We start from the raw sequence: 11,746 nt of genomic DNA, 5'->3' as shown, positions 1-11,746 counted from the left end.
CAAATAGGCATCACTTTCACCGTGGAACACTCACCAAACAAGATCCCTTTGAAGATTCTAGGTCTAGGGTTATGTTCTCCTTTAGTTTCTATGAAATTTTGGTTCCATCACAAGGTGGTTTCATAGAGAATCAAGGGACCTAGGTTTTAAGCTCACTAATGGCTGCTGTTTCGACTTCGATAAGTGCACCGGTCGTAAAAGTAATAAAAGTATACTGAGTACGAGATCGTTCCCACGAGGATTGATTTTCAAGCACTAGTTCGCTAACAACGATTTAGTTGGACAATCAAATTTAAGATGAAAAGATTGAAATTCAAAACAAGCAATAGCATTCAATTTCATAATTAAAAGCAAGAAAGTAAAAAGATGAATATTTTGAAAATCAAGAAAGAGCATAGTTAAGGTTTCGACTTCTCCCAATTTTCTCTTTATGGTATGAATTAAATAGTCAAGAATTTGCTCTTAATATAATGTCAATCAATTCTTTCTAAGTTAATTAAGTATCAATTCCTTGTTATCCTAATTCTATGTGATCTTGAAAGAATCCTAGTTCCCCGGTTGTTCATCAAGAAAACATGCATTAAAATCAAGAATTCAAAGATTGCACAATTATCCTATGTCTATCACTAGATTACAAGGATTATGATGAATTTATCAAATCAGGATTCATGCACCAACATCCCTATTGTCATACAATTCTCCTAAATCAATCTATAAGGAGCAAACTCATAGAAAGCATTAAAAACAGATAAATTCATTCAAATATAGAAAAAGAGAATTCAGAGACAATTTAATTCATAACACACAAGATTCAATTGGGTTTCATCTTTCCTTAACTATATAAAAACTTAGCCTAGCATATTGAAATAAAAAAACAATTGGAAAGAAAATAATTCACCAAGACTCCATTGATGTGATGTTATCTTGCCGCTTCAGTGCTCCAATGCTCCGCAACAGGATTCCTCCTCTTGATTCTTCAAACGATCTCTAAAAGCTCCCTCTCTTGATTGTGCCAGCCCTCTTTTTATAGAAGAAACCATATCTTTTTATTTTCCTTTGTGATCTTGCATTAAATCTTACGCCATATCTTTTAATTTCTCATAATATCTTCAATGGAATCTTTACTATAATCTTCAATCATATCTTTAATCAAATCTTTAAAATCTTCTCTTTTATATTTAAAGGAAATAATTTCCTTAAAAATATTCAAGAGAATCTTCAATAAGATCTTCAATCAATTATATGATTTAGAAAAACAAATCCACTTGAGCTCTCCAATATATCTTTTTATAGAGCTGAAAATTACAGCAAAATATAAGAATTTGTATTAGAATATTTTTGAGAATAAAATAACACTTTAATTATAATTTTCATAACTTTTAATTACTTTTAAATCAATTTCATGCTCATATTAACGCTTAATACATAATAAATTGGAGACTCATCAGCTGCACTCCTCAGGTTGGTGAAGAAGGAAGTGAGTTTTGTAGTTGCAATTAAGTCACTTAAGTGATATTTAAATTTTTGTGTTGCTCATTGATCTCATCGTTTCATCTTGCAACCTTCAGCGAGCAATTTCCACGCTCGCTGGACAACTCGCTCTAGCGAGCTCCCCAGCTATGAGTGGTTGATAGGGCATTTTAGGCCAAAGATTCAATTTCCTCACTTAAGCCCACTAGCTCTCTTAAATAGTGTATTTCTACATAAACACACTCCATATTTATTAAACTAAATTTTTCATTATTTTTTTTGGTAGACAATTTTTTCACTTATTTTATCTATGATATGATTAGCTAACATTTAATTTAATTAAGCCTTTCACTTAATTACTAAACATTATGCATGATTAAATAAGTAATCCGATGCAATTAGACATTTACAATTTAGGGTTATTATATTTTGAGGTTGAGAGAAAAATATTTTTGTAATTCTAATTTATTATCATATTATATTAATCTTTATTGTTATAATTTTTTTCTAATTCAAAAACAATATCGTTTTAGGGTAATCTCCAATTACTGGAGAAACATTAAACTCTATAAATAAAGAGTTTATCATTTCTCCATCAACTTGAGATAAAATTATATCCATAAACCCCAACACTACTTTGTTTTTGAGGATTGAATGAATTAATAAAAGGTGTTTTGATAAAATTTATATATCAAGAAACAAAAAAAATTCTAAAATACCCTTCATTAATTTTTCCAACCTCCAAAATGATATACTCTTGAGATTGATGGAGATGACTTTATCTCAAGTTGATGGAGAGATTATAAACCCATAAATAAATAAATAAGCCAATAACTTGATGAAAGGCAAATATTACGAGTTTTAATTTGTGAGTTACAACTTAAAGTTTAGTTTGTACAAGCTGGTTTGGATTTTAAATGGGTATTTTTTTTTTCATCGGATATTTTTATATGCTCTACTGTGAATGTTATTAAAACTAGTTCGGTCATTGACCCGGTCGAGGTACTAGGTCACTGGTTCAACCGCATAACCCGATAATTATATGCAATTTTATAATTTATATTAAAAAATTATAAACATACTCAAATATCTAAAAAAAATGATAAAATTTTCAAATATTTTAATACAAAAAATAATAAATCACATTATTTTCAAATAAAAAATCAAACAAAAATATAATTATCGTGATACGGGGCTTTAGGTTCAGAAAACAACATCTCTAACTATAAATTAATTCAAAATTTTATGCGCATAGTATATAATTGAGATAATATTAATGTTGTAGGTACATAACTTATGTAAGTCAATAAGCAAAAAAATTATTCAAATATGGCTATTATGATTTCTTTGAAAAAACAAAAATTTGGAATTTTTTTTTTTAGACCGGGTCGGATCACCGGTTAACCGACCAGGTCACCGATTTTATGAAAACCGGCCGGGTAGCACCGGTTCTGATGCATGGCCGATCCGTTGCTTCAACCGAACATGTTATATGACCGGTTTACCAGTTTCCGGGTCGGTCCGGTTTTAATAACTATGAGATTAACTTTCAATTTAGACATAATTGTGATTAATTTTTAATTAGGAGGATATTTTAGTAATCACCTATGTAATGTTCAAAATTTAGTCTTTCTTTTGAGATGACAGCTAACCCTTCTTGGTTGTTGATAAAATATGTGCACGCACGCATGGCGCATGCTTTATACGGCATGGAGACGGGCAATATATATTCTTGATACAAATCTGTTTGAAGAATTAATCGTGAATTGGTTTGAGTGGCTTTAAATTAAGGAAAGTCTTTAGATCTCAGTGATTTCAGAAAATGGGAATATTCTAAAGAAAACTATTAATATAATTTCCCGGTAATGAAATAATTAAATTGGCAAAAACAGTTGAGCATCTTTCTTCTTTGTTATATTTTCCTCTTTTATTTTTCTTCTACCTGGATTCTTCATATAGAATTATAATTATTTTTCTTCATTGTTACTTGAATTGGTGAGGGCCTTTCTAATAATTTATATTATTTTCTAACACATCTCTTCACACAAGAGCTTTTTGAGCTTGAAGCGTGGATTATTGCATAGGTCCAATTTTTGATACTTTAAGATTGTAAAGAACCTTGGGATACACCACCCCAAAAGCTAGCTCAAGAGGTGGGAGTGCCCAAGGTCATATTAGTTGTTCATCCAATCAATGTGAGACTATATATCTCAACACGCCCCCTCACGCAAGAGCCTTTTTAGGCTAGAAGCGTGAAAATTGCACAAGCCCATTTTTGGTTTACCTTTTTGTGCTTTTTTTTTTTAATTTTAATTCCACTTTTTTTTAAAGCGAGGGACGGTGAGACTCTGATACCATGTAAAGAACCTCGGTATACACCATCCCAAAAACTAGCTCAAGAGGTGGGAATGTCCAAAGCCTTATAAAGGCCATATTAGTTGTCCATCCAATCAATGTGGGACTATATATCTCAAGAGAGATGTTAGATTAGGGCATTTCTAATGATTTATATTATTTTCTATCAAATAACTTACTCTATTCTTAAAACCTTTTTTTTACCCAAATGTAAATGTGGCCCCGAAACCAAAACCAAGAAACACGGGAAGGGAGGAATGGAGGACAATTGGTTGGTCAAAATTTTGAAATCATATACGATTTAAATATAGTTACTTAATCTAGTTAATATAGTTTTGATGTTTAGTTTTTGACTTAAAGAAGGATCGATTACTTAACTAAAGTAAATAGGAAAGGGACGGATACTTCCTGTGCTGCACGAGGTCTGTCTTCAATCATAATATAGTATGCTAATTTGAGTACAAGCACGAGGTTTCTAAATATTATGTTACCCAGAAATTAAGTAACTTTGGATAGGATTGCAAAAGTCCAAGATGCTTTGGTGTATGAATCTAACCTAATTATTGTCCGGGCCAAGCATATAATATATTTACCTGAACAACGTTTATGATGGAATTGAAAATTTCTCCTTCGACCAGTGCATGTTCAAAAAATATAAAACTATTCTTAAATTTCCACCAACTATATATACGTTATATATGTCATACTTTTGACTGAGTTAATTTTGGCGTTATGCCATACTTTTTTTTGACTCAGCCCTTCATATATAAATTGATCAGACCAATTCAATATAGGTTGGGCTAAATCATACACAGTTAAAAGTTGAAGACTTTGGACTGTATGTTGTAATTTGTGGGCTTGAGATGATTTATGTATATATGAAGATTGTTGAATGATTCTAGCGCAATGAGAGAGACTGGGGTCCCTGCAAAGACACTCCGAAGCTCAAGTCAGTATCAATGCTAGGTTTACGTTATATTGAATGGAATCAGATTATCATACCTGGGTTTGCACCCTTCGTATTTATAGAAAACTTTATGCCGCCTTTGGTAGGCGGTAAACCTTCTTCTTGGTTGTTGTGGGTTGCTACTTTTCTATCTCAGTTGGTGCCTTTCTGGCTATTTTCTTGGTGAACAAGTCTATATATTTGTCTGTCTCCCTAGAGTGGTGGCAAACTGAAGTTGTCTTCCTTGCGATGGTTTTTATGCACGGTGGAACTGAGCTTGTTGGAAAGCTTTTCCTTAGCCTTTAAGTTATATAAGATAGCTTAATATTATAACATGTGCAATGCTTGGCTCATGTATCTTACGCTATGAGATCATTGTATCTTTCAAGCCCTCTGAGCTTTAATTCTAATGGGCCTGTACATTTGTCCAGATCATAAATTAATCTCCATGGAATAATTGGTAAGTTTTAGAATATTTAGGTTATGGTTGGAAAATTGGAATTTTGAAGGATATGTACTGGTTCGGCGTCGGGTGAAATAAAAAGGTAAAACAACACTACATTATTATAAATTTAGTTTTAATAATATTTATAATCTACTCCCTTAATGATTCTTTTTATAAGAAATAATAACCAAAGCATAATTTAAATTGATTAATGTTCAATTTTTTAATTTCCCATTGTAAAAATAATCAAATCATCAGTACACGCGAGAAGTAGAAAAGAAAACAAATTAAGTCATATAAAAAAAGAGGGCATAAAGCAAATTACTGCTTTGAACTGAAGAAGTAATTAGGTACATCACCGTAAATCGCTAATATCATGCTTTTGCATGATTTTTTTTTTTTTTTAAATTCATAACACTTTTATATATAAATTAGGGATAGATATTATTTACAAATATTTTGTTTACAAACTCTTACAAATTATATTATGTATTCTCGGGAGTACATTTCTAACCGAGTATACTTGATAAACCTTTAGTTTATCTTGTTTTATAGACTAAAATAATATGAATTATCTAGTTGAACAAGTCAAAAACTAGGATTTTAATAAGATAATCATGAATTTTATGAATTATTAATTAAATGATATACATTTGCTAATTTGAAGGGATTTGATGATAAATGGAGTCAACTGTGAAGATATGATAGATGGAGATCACAACTAGAAGATATAAGGATATATACAAAGAAAATCAAGATCATCAAGTTGATAGAGAGGAGCTTAAACCCCCAAGTCAAAGCTAAAAGCCTCCAAAATACGCAAATGGTCTCTGCCTCAGGGCGCTTAAGCCCCCAACTTTGGGCTTAAGCGCGATGCAAGAAGAAAATTCCAGCTCGAGGAGCGCGCTTAAGCGCCCTCCAGAGCGCTTAAGCGCGCAACGCGAATCCTGCAGGCACCGTTCTAGGGGGCTTAAGCGCGAATGACCAAGCTTAACCGCCCCAGAAACCCAACTTAGGCCCGATTCGAAGTATCCATTTAGGGCACGAACTCTTGGCTTACAAAAACACATTTGGGGCCAGAATTAATCAGTTTTTCATATTCTAAGAGAGTCTTGGTACTTGGAGGCAGAGGGAAGGCGGAGAAACACTCGGTTCATGTTCGTGAGCGGCGGAGACGGATCGGAATCAAGTCTGCACTGGAGATATTGAAGATTCACCAATCATATATGGAGTTTGGGGGAGCTTTTCTATTTTCTTTTGTTCTTGATTTTGCTATGTCCGACTAAATCTTTAAGTAGTTAGGGTTAGATGGAATTTAATCGATTTATTATGCTTTGAATAATTCGCTATGTTAATTTTCCTTTATATCATGAATGAAATTATCTATTTTTAATGCTTTATATAGGCTTGAATCTTATATAATGATCGTAGGTAAATGCATGACAATAGGAATGTTGGTGTGTGATCCTTATCTGATAATTTCATCGTACGCTTTATGATTCTAGGAATAGACATAGAGTTTGCGTAATCTTTAAGATTCTTGAACTCAATGCTTGCATTCATGGAGAATAACCGGAGAACTAGGGTTCTTTCAAGATTGTAAAGGTTTTAGGGTAACAAGGGATTGAGCCCTAATTACATGCGAAAGAATTGATTAGATTGATACTAAGGACGATTAACGTAAGGAAGGAATTCAAACGTAATAAAAAGATTGAAGGAAATCGAAACCCGAGCTACGTTTTTATTTTATCAGTTTATTCAAATCTTTACTTTCTTGCTTTTAAATCTTGCAATCAATTAGTTTCAATATTTTAATTTTTCAACTCAAATTCTGTTTCCAAATACAACTTTGATTGTCTAACTAAGTTTGCGATAGTGAATTAGTGCTTGAGTATAATCCTCGTGGGAACGATCTCTTATTCAATCATTATATTACTTGTACGATCGGTGCACTTGCCGTGAGTAGCAACAAGTTTTTGGCGCCGTTGCCGGGGATTACTATTTCAACATTAATAGTAGCTATTAATTCTTTAGATTGGACCTTATTTTCTGTTATTTAAATTCAATTTTATTTTTATTTTATATAATCTATTTTATGATTTATGTGAGGTACCATTGACACCGATTCCTTGCAATTCGACCCGAAGATAAAGAAAACAGCAAAAAGAAACATAAAACTTGCTAAAGAAAGAAGACAGCAAGAGAAAGAAGCTTCAAGCTCAACAGAACCAAAAGAAGAAGCAATGGGAGACAACAATGTACCTCCACCACCTCCGAGAACGTTAGGAGAATACATGACTCCTGCTCGAGTTCCTCATACGGCGAGCATTGTTAGACCAAACGTGGATGCTAATAATTTTGAACTCAAGCCTGCATTATTGCAACTGATTCAAAAAGACCAGTTTGCCGGAGGAAGCACGGAAGTCCCTTACATCCATCTTGAAAACTTCTTGCTATACTGTGATACCTTGAAGATGAATGGGGTGTCTCGGGATGCTATTTTGCTCAGATTGTTCCCTTGTTCACTTAAAGATTATGCGAGAGGATGGTTGCAGTCATTACCTCAAGGAAGCATCACCAACTGGGACGACTTGGCAACAAAATTTTTAGAGAAATTTTTCTCATCTTCGAAAATGGCAAAGCTCAAGGCGGATATCACTTCTTTTGAACAAAAAGAAAGTGAATCTCTATATGAAATATGGGAAAGATTCAAAGGACTACTCAGGAAGTGTCCCCAATATGGCATTAAAGCCTGGGAGCAAGCGAGAACTTTCTTCCAAGGGATGACACCCAACACAAGAACATTGGTGAATGCTGCATTAGGAGGGTCCTTAAAAACAAAAACTCCGGAGGAAACTTTGGAATTACTAGAATCTCTAGCCTCTCAGGAGTACGATAATGCTCCAGTAGCACAGAGAAGAGCGGGGATTATGAAGCTTGATGGCTATGATGCCATCTTAGCTCAGAATGAACAGATTTTACAAATTAACAAGAAACAACAAGAACAACTGGATGCTCTCACAAAGCAATTTACTAGTTCTTAAGTCTCTTCTGTTAATAATATTCAAATAACTTGTGATATTTGTGCAGGTGCTCATGCTACTGAAGACTGCAGGGCACCCGAAACTTCGGATGTCAACGGAATCTGGTACGATCAAAGAAACCAGAATAATCTGGGGAGGAATCAACATGGAAATAATCAGAATCCGGGGTGGAGGAATCAAAATCAACATCCAGGTTTTAGTTACAGTTCAAATCATCAGCTAAATCCTCCACCAGTGCAACAGCAACCTCCTCAACAAGGAAACACATCAGAGTGGGAGAAGGCCTTTGCACAGCTGTCCAAGACCACGTCAGATTACATTCAGAGTTCCAATGCTTTCAGAGAAGACACTTCAGCCTTTATGCAAGAAACAAGGGCCTCATTCCGGAATCAAGAAGTCTCTATCCGGAATCTTGAAACTCCGATTGGCCAAGTGTCAAGGCAATTCACTGAAAGAGTTCAAGGAACTTTCCCAGGAAATACTATTCCAAATCCAAGTAGGGAACACTGCAATGCAATTACTACTACGAGTGAGAAAGCCATTGAACCTGTGGTAAAGCCTTCAGTAGAGAAAAAGAAAGATGATAAACCTGCAATTGATAAGGAAAAAGAAAAGGAAGTTGCCAAAGAATCTGCTGCAGAAAAAACTGTTCCTGAGAAGAAAGAGTTCAAATGGGAGAAAAAGAAAGCTCAAGAAAGCCAAGAAAAGCCATTGGAGCTCTCACCTTATGCAAAGATTCCATATCCACAGAGGTTTAGAGAAGAAATTCATAAGCAACAGTACTCCAGGTTCCTTGATATTTTCAAGAAGCTGCAAATCAATATACCATTTACTGAAGCCTTGGAGAACATGCCCAATTACGTGAAGTTCATGAAAGATTTACTATCAAGAAAGCGTAAACTGCAGGAATGTGAGACGGTGACTCTGACAGAGGAATGTAGTGCCATTATCCAGAAAAAGTTGCCTCCAAAACTAAAAGATCCAGGAAGCTTCAGCATTCTGTGCAACAAAGGCGATGTGAAAGTGGAAAACGTGTTATGTGATCTTGGAGCAAGCATCAATGTCATGCCACTCTCCATGATGAGGAAACTGGGGATTACTAAAGTAAAGCCAACCAAGACAATAGTGCAACTGGCTGACCGCTCTACAAAGCAAGCTTATGGCATTATTGAGGACATACTGGTAAAGGTTGAAAAATTCATCATTCCTGTTGATTTTGTCATCCTTGATATAGAGGAAAATTCTACTATTCCTGGAAGACCTTTCTTGGCAACCTCAGGAGCGCTGATTGATGTACCGAAAGGCGAGTTGATCTTACGGGTAGACGGGGAGCAAGCAATTTTCAAGTTCTTTGATATAGAAGTCCATTCACCTATAATTCAACCGCAAGATCAAGTCTACTATATTAGTGAAAAGAAAGGAGAAGAAGAGCACAAAGAGAATTCTTCTCAAGAAAGTAAGCCAAAGGTTAAAATGGAGAAGCTCAGGAGCAAGGGAAAGAACGTAAACACCAAATTCAAAGCTATTGAGCCTACTGCATCTCACTCATATGCACAAGAGTACTATGGGAGGACACCATTTCTAAATGATAGAGCTTGGTCATCACCAAGCCCATGCTTTGAGCCACCATGAACGTAAAAGAGGTACGTCAGGCTCGTGACGTAAAACAAGCGCTTGTGGGAGGCAACCCAACCATATTTTTTATTTTCCAGCATTTTAGTATTTAATATTTTAATTTTAGTTTAGCTTATTTTAATTATTCTTAGCATAGTTTATTTTAGTCGTATGAAAAATACAAAAATAAAAACATTGAGGCTGATGATCAACTTTTCTGAGATGGATTTTCAGGTGTATATATGGGAATAAAGCACACAGGTATGCAATTTTGATTAATTTTTATTTTGTGTCAAAAAATTGTCATGATAACACCTTGGAAAAAGAAATTTCAGGACTGAAATTGTTTGGGCATTTGTCACTGCCTTTCCGCGCTTAAGCTTGATTCAGGAAGCTTAAGCGCGCTCCCAGCTAAAAAGTTCCATTCGCAGTACGCGCTTAAGCGCCCAAGACAGGGCTTAAGCACGCTAAATAAAATTTTATCCCATTCATCACTACCTCAGCGCGCTTAAGCGCGCTCATCATTGACATTATGCATGCTGTTAAAGTATTTCAGTTCCATATACTCATTATTGTTTTCAGATGCATCTGAATATAAATCTGGGAATTGTTTTGTGGAAATTGCACTAACTTTGCAAACATGCTAGATACTCGAATGTTGATGCTGATATGACTGCAGACACTACACAAGATGCTGCTAATATATATTATGTTGATGATGTTGTTGCTGCAGATGCCACAACTGGTAATGATCAGGATGCAGTAGAGGAGGATGATACACCCACCACTGATATGAAGGAGGATTGAACCCCATATCAGTTTTAGACTCTTATATTTTATTTCGTTTATTTTGATGTACATTTTGTTGATGCTAGTTGGTGGTAGTATGAGATGTATGTTGAGACTATTCCTGATTATGATTTTTGTTGGATATAACATGCTGACATAGTTCATTCTCTGACATGTGTGCAGAATACAGTGTCAAATCTTTCTGATTTCTGGCTTTGGAGTCTTTTAGATTTAAACTAATCGCTGAGGACAACAAGATTTAAATCTGAGAATGGGTACCACGCAATTCATCAGACCACAAACCTCACATGGTTGGAAGGAAAGAATTCATGATTACACAGAAATTATCCAACATGCATATGCAATGATTCAGGGGAGATTTCTCAATATTATTATATTTCATATTATCTTCTTCCTTTTATTTATGTTATTTTAAATTCGTATTAGTTTAAATTAGATTTTAATTATATTAGTTTACTTTAAAAAATTTAAACTTTAAATTTAGTTTTTAAATACCCCACCCATCTTTAGTCACTAAATGTTAGTGAAATTTTTAAATGGTGAATTCTTTGTTTTTAAGTTCCATTGTACTTGATTGCATACATTGTGAATAATTACAGGATATTGATTGATTGCTGAGATTAAGAGTATGATGGTGTAAATTTATTTTCACACATAAATGAGCGTCAATCAAGCATACTTAATAATTTCCTGGAATAAGAGAAAAATAACTAAAGTGATCAAATAGAGAGTTGGAAAAATGAGTCTCACACCCTTAGCCGTGAGCTATTGAGCCTAAACAGAAATTATTTTTTATGGTGTGAACTTCACTGTATGAATCACTCTAGAACTTGTTTTGTTTCTCCTTGAGATAGTCTGTGGTATATAATTTTTGAAATGATAGAGGCAGTTCTTTTTAAAAAGCTAGATAGCCAAATAGCCACCCTAATATTTATCCTTTGATTAAGCCCCTTGAGCCTAGGCCTATTTAGTTATTGACAACTTATTATGAATAGCCACTCCATGCACATCCTCACCTGAACTGATTAATTTTCAAATTTAAATGAGGAACTGGATATGATT

General features: G+C 34.3%; 1 protein-coding gene and 1 non-coding gene across 2 annotated transcripts; one reads left to right on the top strand and one right to left on the bottom strand.

The window, feature by feature from the left end:
• Positions 1–7,855: 7,855 nt before the first annotated feature.
• LOC133288090 (small nucleolar RNA R71) lies at positions 7,856–7,962 on the bottom strand. The gene has a single exon (XR_009748326.1). It is a non-coding gene; the product is annotated as a small nucleolar RNA R71 (small nucleolar RNA).
• A 37-nt stretch (positions 7,963–7,999) lies between these two features.
• Positions 8,000–10,681, top strand: LOC133288048 (uncharacterized). The gene is made up of 4 exons (XM_061485745.1): positions 8,000–8,252; positions 8,307–9,645; positions 10,109–10,135; positions 10,522–10,681. Exons 1-4 carry the CDS (start codon positions 8,000–8,002, stop codon positions 10,679–10,681), a joined length of 1,779 nt encoding a protein of 592 aa, XP_061341729.1.
• Positions 10,682–11,746: the final 1,065 nt, after the last annotated feature.

The sequence above is a fragment of the Gastrolobium bilobum genome, unplaced genomic scaffold (genome assembly GCF_033153095.1).
Source record: "Gastrolobium bilobum isolate Gb01-03AN ecotype WA unplaced genomic scaffold, APGP_CSIRO_Gbil_v1 utg3205, whole genome shotgun sequence".
Classification (NCBI taxonomy): Eukaryota; Viridiplantae; Streptophyta; class Magnoliopsida; order Fabales; family Fabaceae; genus Gastrolobium; species Gastrolobium bilobum.
This window is presented reverse-complemented; position numbering and strand designations above follow the sequence as displayed.